At 45.6% G+C, this 12,726-nt stretch overlaps 1 protein-coding gene across 4 annotated transcripts in view; it reads right to left on the bottom strand.

The window, feature by feature from the left end:
- ADAMTSL2 (ADAMTS like 2) overlaps window positions 1-12,726 on the bottom strand; it is a 57,603-nt gene that overhangs the window by 11,912 nt on the left and 32,965 nt on the right. For 3 of the 4 annotated variants that reach the window (XM_032767650.2, XM_075060708.1, XM_032767649.1), the window contains 2 exons: window positions 4,303-4,516; window positions 579-734 (listed from right to left, as the gene is read on the bottom strand). In XM_032767650.2, the coding sequence (XP_032623541.1) occupies window positions 579-734; window positions 4,303-4,516 (370 nt within the window). Of the gene's footprint in view, window positions 1-578; window positions 735-4,302; window positions 4,517-7,310; window positions 7,438-9,754; window positions 9,859-12,726 lie in introns of all 4 variants that reach the window. The other variant, XM_032767652.2, reaches the window with a different exon arrangement.

Raw genomic sequence — 12,726 nt, 5'->3', positions numbered from 1 at the left:
CTTCCCACCCCTTTCCCTGAGCGTGCCGTGCCCTCACTCCTCCCCCTCCGAAGCCTCCTGCATGCCACAAAACAGCAGTTTGGAGGTGCGGGGAGGAGGGGGAGGCGCTGATCAGCAGAACTGCTGGTGGGCAGGAGATGCTGGGAGCGGGAGAGGGGGAGTGGATGAGGGGCTGCTGGTGTATTCCTGTGGCTCTTTGGCAATGTACATTGGTAAATTCTGGCTCCTTCTCTGGCTCAGGTTGGTCACCCCTGACATAGGTCACTGACTGCACTGGTAATAGACCCCAGGGGTTCAGATTCCTGCTCCCCTGTTGTAACCATTAGACCTCACAACTTTTGTCAGGATAATAGGGGTGGGAAGAGGAAACTGTCCCCACGCAGCGTCACGGAGGTCACTGGGATTGGCCTTGCAGCTGAGAGCAGAATTTGGCCTGTGAACTGTAAATGACACAATCGAGCATGACCTACAATGGTCTCCTTCTCTCCTCGAGCTGCTCACAAACAGCTAATACAATCAATGAACTAGGATCCACTGCTCCCTTCCTTCCCAACCCTCCCCCCTCAGAGGTCACTCACCGGTCCCCAGTCAGATACGGTCCATTGTCGGTCGCAGGGGGGCCCAGTGCAGTTCTTCTCAGCTGGCGGCTTGGTGTTCACATCACACAGCTTCTCATCTTCTGAGCACCGGATATCCCTGGTCACCACGCTCCTCTCGCCGCACCTGGCAGAACACTGGCGGGGCAGAGAATGAAACAGGACAGGGTCAGCAAAGTCCATGTACGGCCCTGGCCATGCAACACAGCTGTTTTCCGCTCTCGCTCTCCTGACATGGAGGAGGAGGCACACGTGGCCCACGCAGCAGCCAAAGCATCTGGTTTAAGGTGTGATTTATGTTGGCCTTTTTTTATTTCTTAACATGAAACTTTCTAAAAATGCAGAGAAAACATTTGTATTATTCTGCTTGTAAAATATTAGATGGCAAAACGAGCCCTGTGCTGCATAGGCAGACAAATTTGAATATACGGGAAGGGTTACATCCTGCCTTCGTGCTAAGCACAGGCAGGGCTGCAAGTGGCACGTCTCCTCTCCACGGTACACACATACTCTCCAGAGTGCTCAAAAGCTCTCAGACAGCTGTCACCTAACTTACTGGCGCCGTGCAAAGTATCTTCAGGAGGGCAAGGTGTTTGGGTTAGAGGGCATAGCCAGCCAGTCCACTAGCTGGCTGCAGTTCAGGAAAACTTTGCTCTTGTTCAGGGGGGCAACAAAGAATGTGCTAAAATACCTCCCTCTGCCCAGTCTTAATATCCTGTTCCCACTCAGGGTGGCCAATTCTGCTCTCAGCTCCATCAGTGCAACTTCATCCCATGTATACTCATGTGGCTCCCTTCCTATTAATGCACATGTAGCTGAGAGCAAGATTTGGCCTGAAGGCGAACATTTTCCAAAAGTGGCCATGGGGTGCAAGAGCCTCCATTTTTTAGGAGCCCAGTGGGGATGCTTTGGGCCTGACTTTCAGAGAGGCTGTGCACTCACACATCCTTCTGGAGCCTGCAGGTCCAAAAACCAAGGTGCCCAGAAGCTATGGCTACAGCTGAAAGTGTGGCTGTGGTCTACAACTGGTGTGTAATCTCTCTCACTCGCTCGCTCGCTTTCTAAAAAGAACTGGCTTGCTAGGTTCCTTGTCTTTGAAAGTGTTGTCTCCAAACCGCAGCGACTGGGATTTTTATAACGTGAGTAAATCTGGCAACATCCAACCAATGACGTTATTTAGAAGTGGATTTGAATGACAGCAGCGTCACATATACAAATTTGCTCAATACGCAACATGAAGCAGGCAAAAGTGTCAACAGTCCAGTGCTCACACACATGCTCTGATACGTTCATCCTCAGATCTCTGAAATGTGCTTTTTTATCTCTCTAGCTATCATCCAAGCCAATTTGGCACCCAGCTTCAGATGCTGATCCAAATTAGATTAGCATTGCTGCTGGCTCCAGAAGACCCACTCTGGGGGATGTCTCAGCAATCTGTCCCCAGCACATGCTGGAGGAGTAGATGGAATTCTATAACATATGCCACTTCGGTTTGCTAAGCCAGTCAAACGACAGCATCAGCACGTGCTCGGGGAGCTTTTCTCTATTGAACTGGAAAAGTCAAAACAGCCTACAAAATAAAAGAGCCCACCAGACTTTCCACTACAGAGAACAAGCTACTTACCACTGGCATTCAGGGTAAAGATGGCCTTTAAAATATCAGCAAGAGGCATTTCAAGTGTCTCCTGGGAGAAAAGAGGTCAAATTATCTGTTAGTGTAAACTGATGCAGCTCCATTGAAGTCAGTGGAGCTGGGTCATTTGCACCAGCAGACACTTTGGCCTGGATCTGTGCTTGTTCTTGTTTAGAAAGGGTCCTGGATTAATTTGTCAGCAATAACGTATCTTAAGGCAAGCCAAAACTCATACTTCAGGGCACAAACTAATCAGCCCCCAGGTCAGGCAGGATATTAGTCCCCTCCCCATGTGCAGCAGTGTATCATTGTCAGCTGTGTTATGGGACTGCTTAGACATCCTCTGACACATGAGTTATCGGCCACTGAGCAAGGCAGGATATCTGACTCACTGATCAGCTGTCTGAACTGGAAGGGTAAACTCCTGTGTTTCCTTAGGATCCTTGAGCAATTGGACTTTGCTGTTTTTCACTCTTGTGCAGAGGGACCAGTACTGTGACGTCAAGATTTAAAAATTGAAAAAAAACAAAAAACCCTTAAGTTAGAGACTATTTTCCATCAGTGTGTGTGAGCATGACTGCACTCTTGCACGTGTGTTTTACACATTTACTGAAAATCCATGCGAGAGCTCGCTATTACTTGGGTGTAAATCCATGACAACTCCACTGAAGTCAATGCAGTTATTCCAGATTTACCCTGAGACCAAAATTTGGCCCTGGGCCCCCAAAGAAAGGATACTGGTTTTATCATTTAAAGAGTTTTATGTTAGAAAGTTAAATACTGGAATGCTGGCAGATATTCTCTGGCACACAACAGGATGGAGTGGTTGTAAATTAATTCAAAAGATCTCTACTGGAGGAGAGAGAGAAAAGGATCTATGAAGCCTAGAGACTGACCCATCTTGGGAATGACTTTGCAACTAAAAACATTCCAGAATGCCTCTGCCATGCCGCAAAGGTTTTTACATGTAAACTGACAAACTAAGATGAGAGAATAACTGTTCCACATTAGACATATCACAGAAACATCTTCCAAGTGGTTTGGCAATGTGCTTACAGCAAAACTATGAACGTTTAATGTTCTGCATGGTGCAGTGAAATCTGATGGGAAGAAGAGACGTCTATAAGAAAATATCATTGTTTATGAGATGAAGCCTCCTCTCCACATGTTTATTGTTATTTTTCAGGCACTCAGAAATGTATGAGGCACAAGTGTTTTTCAGATTTCACTGTGCCAGATAAGAAGCGGGATTCGCAGGAGTTGTTCTCCTAGTGGAAGAGGATAGGCAGGGAGTGGCATGAGCAAATGCAGAATCAGACATCACCACCCTTTTCAATAGTCAGCACACAGGAAAGTCAGGAAAGATGAAGAAAAGACAGGTGTCAGTCACGCTAAGGTTCTGGCCTGACCCAGTAAGGCTGTCCTTAGATCCCACAGCCACTGTGCAGCTGAACACGGTTCCTGTGAGAGAAAAGTCCTCCTGTTTAAGAACCAGACTCAAAATCTAAAACTCTGGCTAGGAGCAGAGATGCTCTCAGGCTTGACCCAAACTCCCTGGAGTTCAAGGGGTTCAGAGGTCTGGAGACCTGGTCTGAGGTCACCCCTGGCTAGAGGTTTGCAAAGGAGAGACATAATCATCTCCATCAGTGAGCTAAGGGAAGTTTGTAGGGATTTACGAAAGCCATGTCCTGTGAGGTGCAAAGAGGCACTGTGGAAACATCTCCATCCCAAGACCCCATTTGCATCATGGCCTCATTCAAGTGGGAACGCTGGGAGCAGGTCTGGGATACAGTAGTTAAAACACTAGGGGCTGGTCCACGGGAATGCTCTTGCCATTGCTAGCACCAGCAGGGCCACACCGGGGGTTGGTTTTAAGAACAATGTTAAGATAGTCCTGGTTTATGTGGCTCTGTGTGGAAGCCAGTGGATTTGCATCTCAGTTTTCAGCTCTGCATCCCCTTCTTTTGGGATCTCGAAGCAAGGCAATCATGTACATAGCACGTGGGGGCTGATCGCTAGTCACTGCTGCCTGCTGTCTCCCGACAGGCTGCCAACACTTTTCTGGGGATTTACCTCTGACCACTCGGACATTTCCCACTGAGGCCCACATGCTGGGTTCTTGCAGATTTTGCGTTCGTCCGGCCGGGTAATATCAGCAGATTCGCACAGATCGCTATAGACAGAGCTGTCGAAACCAGGGGAGATCATCTTCCAGCATCGGACAATGCGAAACTGGTATCCTTCCCCGCAGGTGCGGGAACACTCACTCCAGCTACTCGTCTCCCACCTGCAAGGAAGGGAGAAAGATTCTAACTGGAGTATTCACAATCTGAATGGGAGACGTGTGGTAGATATGAGCGTAATAGTGGATTAGGAAAACAGTATTCTGTGAAGGTTTTCGGAGCTCAGCAATGGTTCTTCGAGGCTGTCAGTGACCCTGTAAATGGTAACTCTCCTACGGAGATTGTTGCAATAGGCACATTCTGTAACAGGGCTGTAAATGTCTCAGATATATCCATACAAGGTAGGATTAGGTGTTGCTGTGCGTCAATATACTAATATTTCACGCTGGAGACCTGAGTTCACATGAACTGTAAGATGCACAGACATTACCATAACAGAAGCCAGAACAAAACCCTGAGATAGAGAGCCAGATAGTTCCATGTGAAAATGACCTTTGTGGTCTCAGCCTAGCCCTAAAAGGACATACATGCAGAGCACATTTCCACACAGCTGGCTGATTCACTTTAGAAGTTTTGAGATAAATGCATTACTGTTGCTGACCCAGGTGTCCATGTCTGGACTGTGAAGGGACGTGTGTGCATTGCCCACCTACACCCGGTATCGATGTCATATCCCAGGCCTTCAAAAGCACCAAGATTTGCCCCTAGCTTAAAGAAAATACTTTAAAAAATGTCTAAAATGGGAGAAATAAACTGATCACCCAGCTCATTATTAAACAAGATTTGGGATTTATCCCTGGAAGTCAATAGGAGGTGGGGATACCATAGAATCTCCAAGAACTGGACCCTCATATTTTGCCCTGGGGTACTCTTAAAAGAGCTGCCTAGGTTACGTGCTTCCTGACCCAATACCAGAGAGAACCCACATAGCTTTCAAAAACTACAGTAGGCCAAATGTGCCACATTTACCCCAGGTTTAACTCCACTGACATCAGAAGTCAGTGCTAAGCTAATCTGGTTGATTGGTTATATAAACACATGCATAGGACAGGGCTGTATCAATCAATGAGTATAAGCACCTCTACGATGCTGCAGGTATTTTGATGAAACATGCTTTGTTTTGAATGTAAAAATCGACCCATTAGGAAAGTGAGGGGGAAAGAAGTGAGTCTTGAGCAGTGGTTTTCAGCTGATGGGTCATGATGTCCAGGGCAGGGTGTCACGAAGGCAATCAGGAGGTCGCGTGGTGTTGCGAAACTCTCGCTCTTCACCCCCGCCCCCAAGCTCCCCACCATTATCCCTCAAGGTAAACAATTCTCCATCAACCTCTTGAATCACACATGCAAAGCAATTATCTAGGCTTACCACTGAGACATTTTTACTCTGGCTTTTATAGTAAATATAGATGGGGTCACAAACAGTTTTGACTTCCAAGAAGAGTGGCCAACCTGAAAAGACCAAGCAACATGGTTCTAGAGCATTAACGTCTCCAAGCAAAGAGGTCACTGTGCTTGGCACGCACTCCAAGGGTCACACATTTGCTTCAGGATGTAAGCTCCGGTGCCAGGAGCAGGGCAGCTCTAAAAAGACACTGCACACACAGAAGTGCCACTTACATTCAGAGGAGACATTAAACCAGTTAGCAAGACATAGGCACAATGGGGTGGGTGAACATGGCCAGCCTCAATATCCTGGGTCCAGAGAGATTTTGCCATTGGAAAAGGGGAGGGTACCCGCACACTCCCAAACACATACACCTTTCCAATACAATAAACCCAGCATCAATTGCCAAAATGCTAAACTTCCCCTTTCCATGCGTTTGCAGGTTTATGCTTGCCTAGTTTTGTGGTATTTCAGCAACAAGGCACTATTACAGGACGTGCATCGTATAGTTTTGCTTCTTTTCACTTTGTGCCGCCTATAGTACAACAAGTAACATTCCTTTCCCTGCCTGTTTTAGTCCTTTTCTCTTTGACAGGCCACCCATAACTTGCATTTCTAGCAAACCTCGAGAAGAACAAACCCTTTAAAAAATGTAATTAGAGATGGACCTAAGCCATAACGTTTGAATTTGGATTGGAAGCTCAAGTTCCCTGAAACAAAAAGATCTTTGGATTTGGGGTTCCACTGTAGAGACGGATCCAAACCAGGCAGTTCATATCAGGAATTGGGTCAGAGTCTGAACTGTCCCAGAGTTTGGAGGAATCGAACCCAGGGTTCTCACTTAGACCCAACACTGTTGCTGATGCGTCTCATTGTGCACTAGCATGATCGCTGATGCTAGCAAAGCTCTGGGAATGTAATACATGTTCGCTGATTCTGCTTCCCTTTACAAGAGTGGAGAATGAAACTGGTCTAGGTTCTACATCAACAGGAGCTGTTGTTTGGGAGCAAGGTTGAGTCCTGCCATGCAAGTCACTGCTGGGAAAGGTGCAGGAGGGGAAGAGGGATCAGGAAGCCTCCTTCCCTTACACCGTCATCCAGGCAAGGCCCTTACACAGTGCTCCAAAGAGCTCTAATTTCCCAGTGTATCCATCATGTCACCACAGGAGCAAGGCCTGTGGTGCAAGAGGGTTGTCCCATCACTGACTAATGCAAACATCCAAGGATCAATAAAGCATGTTTCAGCCTAACTCACTGTGAAGAATCTGGCTCTGACCAAAGAGTTCTTCTCTCCCTTGCTGTGCTGGCCTGGGAAGGAGACAGCCCTTGTAATTAGAGATGGGCCCAAACCCAAATCCCAGATCCAAACACCCCAGGAACTTTGGGGAGGTTCCGAACTTGGTGGCTTGGGCCCATCACTGCTTAGAACCTAGAAGAGAATCCCAACCAGATCCTAATAATTCTAAGGAAGATAAAATGTATGGCCCCGTGAAGAGCTCCTTACTGATATAGTACCTTGGCTGGCATTCTCTTCCAGCACAGAACTCATGGACAGGCTCGGGACGGGTCATGGCATCACAGTACGTATCATCCACTTCGATTCCATCATAACGAACACACATTGCATATGTGGACATCACTCCTATTTTTAAAAAAAATACACACACACAAAATGCATGCTTGGTGATTTTTACACCCAAACTGTTTGTGAGCTGCATGTTCCAAAATGTCTTTCCAAATTAAAAGTGAAGGGCCATGACCTGAGCTGACAGTCATCAGGGATGCTGGTGGCAGAAAGAGGATGGGACTGGGGGAGTAGAACAATGGAGAGTTCTTCCTGCCTGTACGGAGCAGGGCGGCCCTGGGGATGCCGGGGGCAGCACACTTTGAAGTTCTCCTTAGTGCTGTTCCAAGACGGAACAGCATGACACCTCAACCAGGACTTGCGACCAATGCTAGCATAGGTGCAAGATGGTCAGGGGGTCTCACCATGCTGCCAAAGGCCTGCAGGCATGTTAGCAGGATCCCTCCCTCTTGCTCTCAAAAGAGTTTTAGATTCTTATTCTGTCCAGTTCTTGTGCGGGTGCACCAAGGGTCTGGGGAAGAGGTTCCCATCTCCCTCCCTCCCTCCACCCAGTACGTCGATACAATTCGTGCCACAATTGCACCTTACTGCCTGCAGGAGATACGCAGTGCACTTAGCCTAGTATTGGTTCTTACAAGATTATTAAAAGAGGAATCCATCCCTTCTCCTCTGTTTAAGCACAGAAAGCAGAATGTCATCATGCTGGGACTTTTTCCCTTCCAACCTTGTTAGCCAGAATAAATATTGTTCAGTCCTTTCTGGGACATGGCTTGGGATCAAGAAACTAATCTGACTACAGGTACTAAGAATTCCAGCTCTTCCAGCCAGGTTTCTGAAACACAAAGTTGCATGAAACTAAAAGAAACCTACTAACTCCTGACACTGCAGCACTCCTCTGCAACATGTCAACAGAAAAAGGTGACGATCAAGGAGCGGTTTGGATAAGACATTCCCCACTGGCTAACGTTTGGGTCGGGTCGAAAGCCTGCCTCAGCTAGGAGAGGGCTGTTCAGTAGGACTCACAGAGCTCAAGGACATACTCGAACTTTGTGGGTTCCAGGATTTTGAACTGAGGAACCATTGTCCACATTCCTGGTCCCTACACATTTCATAGTAGGGCCATAGCCAGCCGCTCTGGCATGCTTACAAAAAGTTCTGTGCATTCATTCCCTTAAAAAGTCTCCCTCCTAAGATTTTATTCCCCTCTTTTTTTCATACGTAATTCCAGAAGCAATGAAGTATCTGGACTATTTTAATTACTGTGATATGTATGAAAATGATACAGGCAAACCCCACTATCAGATGATCATTCTACCTATATGCATATCTCAAGGCAAGTCATGCATTGGTTACAGGCCAGACCTATTAGCAATGTTACTCTCCATCCCTCTAATCAATGAAATGTGGAGAGCTGGTCATTTGAAACTGTGCCTTGAGAGGGGAATAGGGGGAAAGATGGTGGCTAGATTCTGAACTCATTGATATCAATGGAATTACTCCAGATTCCACCCATGTAACTGAAATCAGACTCCAGGACAGGAAAGAGAGAAACAAAACAAACTCAAACAACAAATGTTACTTTGTTTTCTGCCACAGCTGTACAGTTTCTCTGTCAGAAAGAAACGGAGCCTTAAAGTTTAAAAAGAAAAAAAAAGCCAGGCACATGGGTTTCAATCATTCCACTGGCAGAGTGGCTCAATTCAAAAAACCAGTATGCGAAAACTTGGTGCAAGCTTTATGATCCTGCAGGGCACCATACTCTGCAGTGTAGCCCTGCTGGGCTAGTAAATTAAGAAAACGTTAATCAGTACGTGAAAGGAAACTTTTAAAAAAATCATACAAATGTTTCATATAAAACGTGCTGTGTGGGCTCTGCCTGTATCTATTTGGAAGTGTTAAAAGCACATTGTTAGGACTGGTTTTAAAGTGACACATTGCAAGGAATGAGCTGACAGTGGAGTGGAGATGGGTACTATTTTCAAAAATCCCTAAATGACTCAGAAGCCTAGGTGCCATTGGAAATGAGGCTCCTAAGTCACCAATGCTCTTTTTGAAAATGTTGCCTGCTGGTTCCTGACAGGGCCTGATTTTCATCTTCCCTGCATTTACACCTGTGCAGAGTGAACTAAAAGTACTATCAAGTCAGAAAGCGGCTCCCCATGGACACGGGGTTCCTCTGCACAGATCTGATTGCAGGGTCTGGGCTTTAGCAGATCAGAGCAACTTCACCTGAGGTCTGATGCAAAGGCCATTCACTCCAGTGGGCCTCAGATCAGGCCCCTAAACATTACCAGGTTCTCCCCATCTCTAACAAACACAAAAGCGACTCACTCGGCGGGTGATCTCAGTACTTCTGGCTGCTTCTGATAACTACCTGTGGTGCACGTAGAACTGCAGGGTTCGTGGGAGGAAAGCTTCCACCTGTACATGTCAGCAGCACTCACACCTTGGCCCTTTCTTAACAACTTCAATCTGTTTCTAGCAATAAGCAAAAAAAAAAAAAAAAAGCATTTACAAGGAGAGCCTCAATATGTCACATCAAACACTCAAACTGATTCAGTTGCGGTTTGGTTGGGTTTGGGGGGATTATGTTTCGGTTTGGTTTGGTTTGGTTGGTTGTTTTTTGTTTTTTACAACATACCTGTCCTGATCCCCAAGTAGAATCCCCAGCCTGGTTAGAGGCAGAGCTTCCACTGTCTAGAAATAGAGAGAATGGGATAAAAATACCCACAAGTAGAAACAGTTCAGAATTTAACAAAGTTTTGCATTTTCTGCTCAAATACACCTGACCCTAAATATACAGTAATTAAAGGTGCAGTATCTCCTTCCTGGTGATATCGACATGAAATACAACTATGCCATGCTCATTACTACTGCTCAGATATGGTATCGCAAACATTCCCTGTACAGACTTGGGATTTTCAAATCCCATAAATTTACTGTTTTCAGAAACCTAAATGCTGAATAGTACTTCGCTCAAACTGCTTTTCAAAACAAACCTTGGTTGTTAAACATACAGGCATTCCAAGTTCATATTTGCCTCTATGTCACTCTTGCTCAATTATTTATATAATGTACATCTCTTAGGACATGATATTCACAAATGTAATGTCATTGGTAAAGGAATCATAAATTTCTCCTGGTATACATACAAGCATTTACAAAACCAAGAATCACAGCCCCATTGCATAGGTATATAATGTAACATTATAATGCATCAGGGATACTGCACCTTTACAACAATCAAATCTTAAATACTGCACTCATAACTTTGTTTAAACCCTTGAAATTGCTAGCGTGTTTTAAAATTGTATATACGGTTATATCCTGATCTCCAGCTGTCTCGGGCCTAGCAAGATATGCAGCTTGTGTGATTTCTAGGCAGCAGAAGCTCTGAAATTGCCTTATTTATGCATTCATGAAAAAAGTTCATGTCCATTCTGTCACATAAAAGCTTTAAAAGGACACTGTTGAGTATTTTTATAGCCTGCCTTTTAGACGTATCCTCCTTTCATTGTTAGTAATGACCTCTTAGAAGAATTAAAAACAATCTCATTTTCCCCATTGATTTTGCCTCTGTCATTTTGGCAAACAGTCGCTTCCTGTGTTTGAAATGGAGCTGAAATTAACATGGCTATTTTTGTTTAAAAATCACAACCTTGGCTTGCTATAAATAATGCTTTATCTGGCCCAAATAGCTTTTATTGCCGACCAGCATCACCCGTTGATGTCAACGCAGTCCCAACAACTGTCTTCTCACTAACTACTGCTGTTGAGCCAGCCAGAGGGGTGAGGGAGGATGGGGAGGGAGCATAAAATGATGATTTTTGGTAGGACCCATAAAAATGGTAGTCAGTGTCTGTCCTTTTACATTTTTAAAATGTATCTGGAGAAAGATAGCACCGCCTATATTCTTCAGGCCATATTCTTTTCTCAGTCACACCAGTGCGATTCCAAAATAACTCCAGTGACTGGGGATCCCTTTGGATTTTCACCCACATCGCTGAATTCATTGACTTCAAAAGGGTTACCCTACCAGCGGTTCTCAACCTTCATTGTGCTGCAACCCTTTCCTGACAACAAAAATGATTACACAACCCCAGGAGGGAAGACTGAATCCTGAGCCCGCCCAAGCCCTGCTGCCTTGGGCAGCAGAGGTGAGGGGGGCAAAGGTTGAGCCCCACTGCTCCAGGCAGGGGAACCAAAGCCAAAGCCCAAGGTCTTCAGCCCCAGGAAGGGGACCTGTAACCTAATCCCTGCCACCCAGGGCTGAAGCCCTCCGGCTTTGCCTGTGGCCCTGAGCCCCAGCAAGTTTAATGCCAGCCCTGGTGACCCCATTAAAACAGGGTCCCAACCCACAGTTTGAGAACCGCTGCTCTAGACTGAAACTGGAATAACTGAGGGCAGAATTTGACGTTTGGAATATGTATGGCATTACTCCCGTCTTCCTCCTACACACACGCACGCACAAAATAGGCTGGTATCACATTTGGAGATTAGAACCCCCCTCAACAGTGTCCCTTTAATGTATGTGATCGGAACTCAAAGAGCTTCTTCTACAAGTAACGATGTTGCAGAAACAACTTCTAGATAAATTCGACAGTTCGTCATATGGTAACAGTTAATTCTCTTCCCATTTAGGGCACATACATAACTATTGTTTTGTTTTCTTCTAAATGCCAACAGCAGTGAGTCGTTATACAACCAGGCTGGTGTTTTTTCTAAATTATGATGAATATTATGGGTTGCACTACGGTCATCCATTTTCCTCCCCCTCGGAGCTTTTGTGTCCATGTTTCTGAAGCAAGCAACAACAACAAAAATTAGCACCACCCCCTTTCTGCAACAGGCCAGGCGCACCCATATGAGCTGCTTTCCTGGGGCCACAGAAGCAAACATCTCTTTCTGGCAGAAATTACCATCCTGGAATCTGTTATTGTTTTGGCTGCCGGATTCAAGCAAGGGTCTCTGCAGCAGAAGAATAACCCCCACAACTACAAGTGAATGCAGAGGCTTAATATTCAAAGAATTCGGACTCATATTTTTTGCTTTCTAGTCCAGATTTTAACACCAGTGCAAAGTGAGTGTGAAGTAGATTAACCATTCTGATTTAACAGTATTTTGCACCTACTTTGCACTTGTGAACTTTTGACTGTACAAGAAGCAGATCAGTGGGGATTCAGCCCAAGATGTTATCAGCCAGCAGATATGGGTCTGATCCTGCTGCCACTGAAGTTAATGAGATAGGGCTCACTGAGAATCAGATACCTGTATATTTTATGGGTACTAATGGAATAATATGGATTAGGTCCATATTTTTTTACCTTCTCTTCCAAAAGAAAATCA

This window comes from Chelonoidis abingdonii, chromosome 24, assembly GCF_003597395.2.
Source record: "Chelonoidis abingdonii isolate Lonesome George chromosome 24, CheloAbing_2.0, whole genome shotgun sequence".
Classification (NCBI taxonomy): Eukaryota; Metazoa; Chordata; order Testudines; family Testudinidae; genus Chelonoidis; species Chelonoidis abingdonii.
The sequence above is the reverse complement of the archived record's forward strand: the minus strand, read 5'-3'. Positions and strand labels throughout refer to the sequence as shown.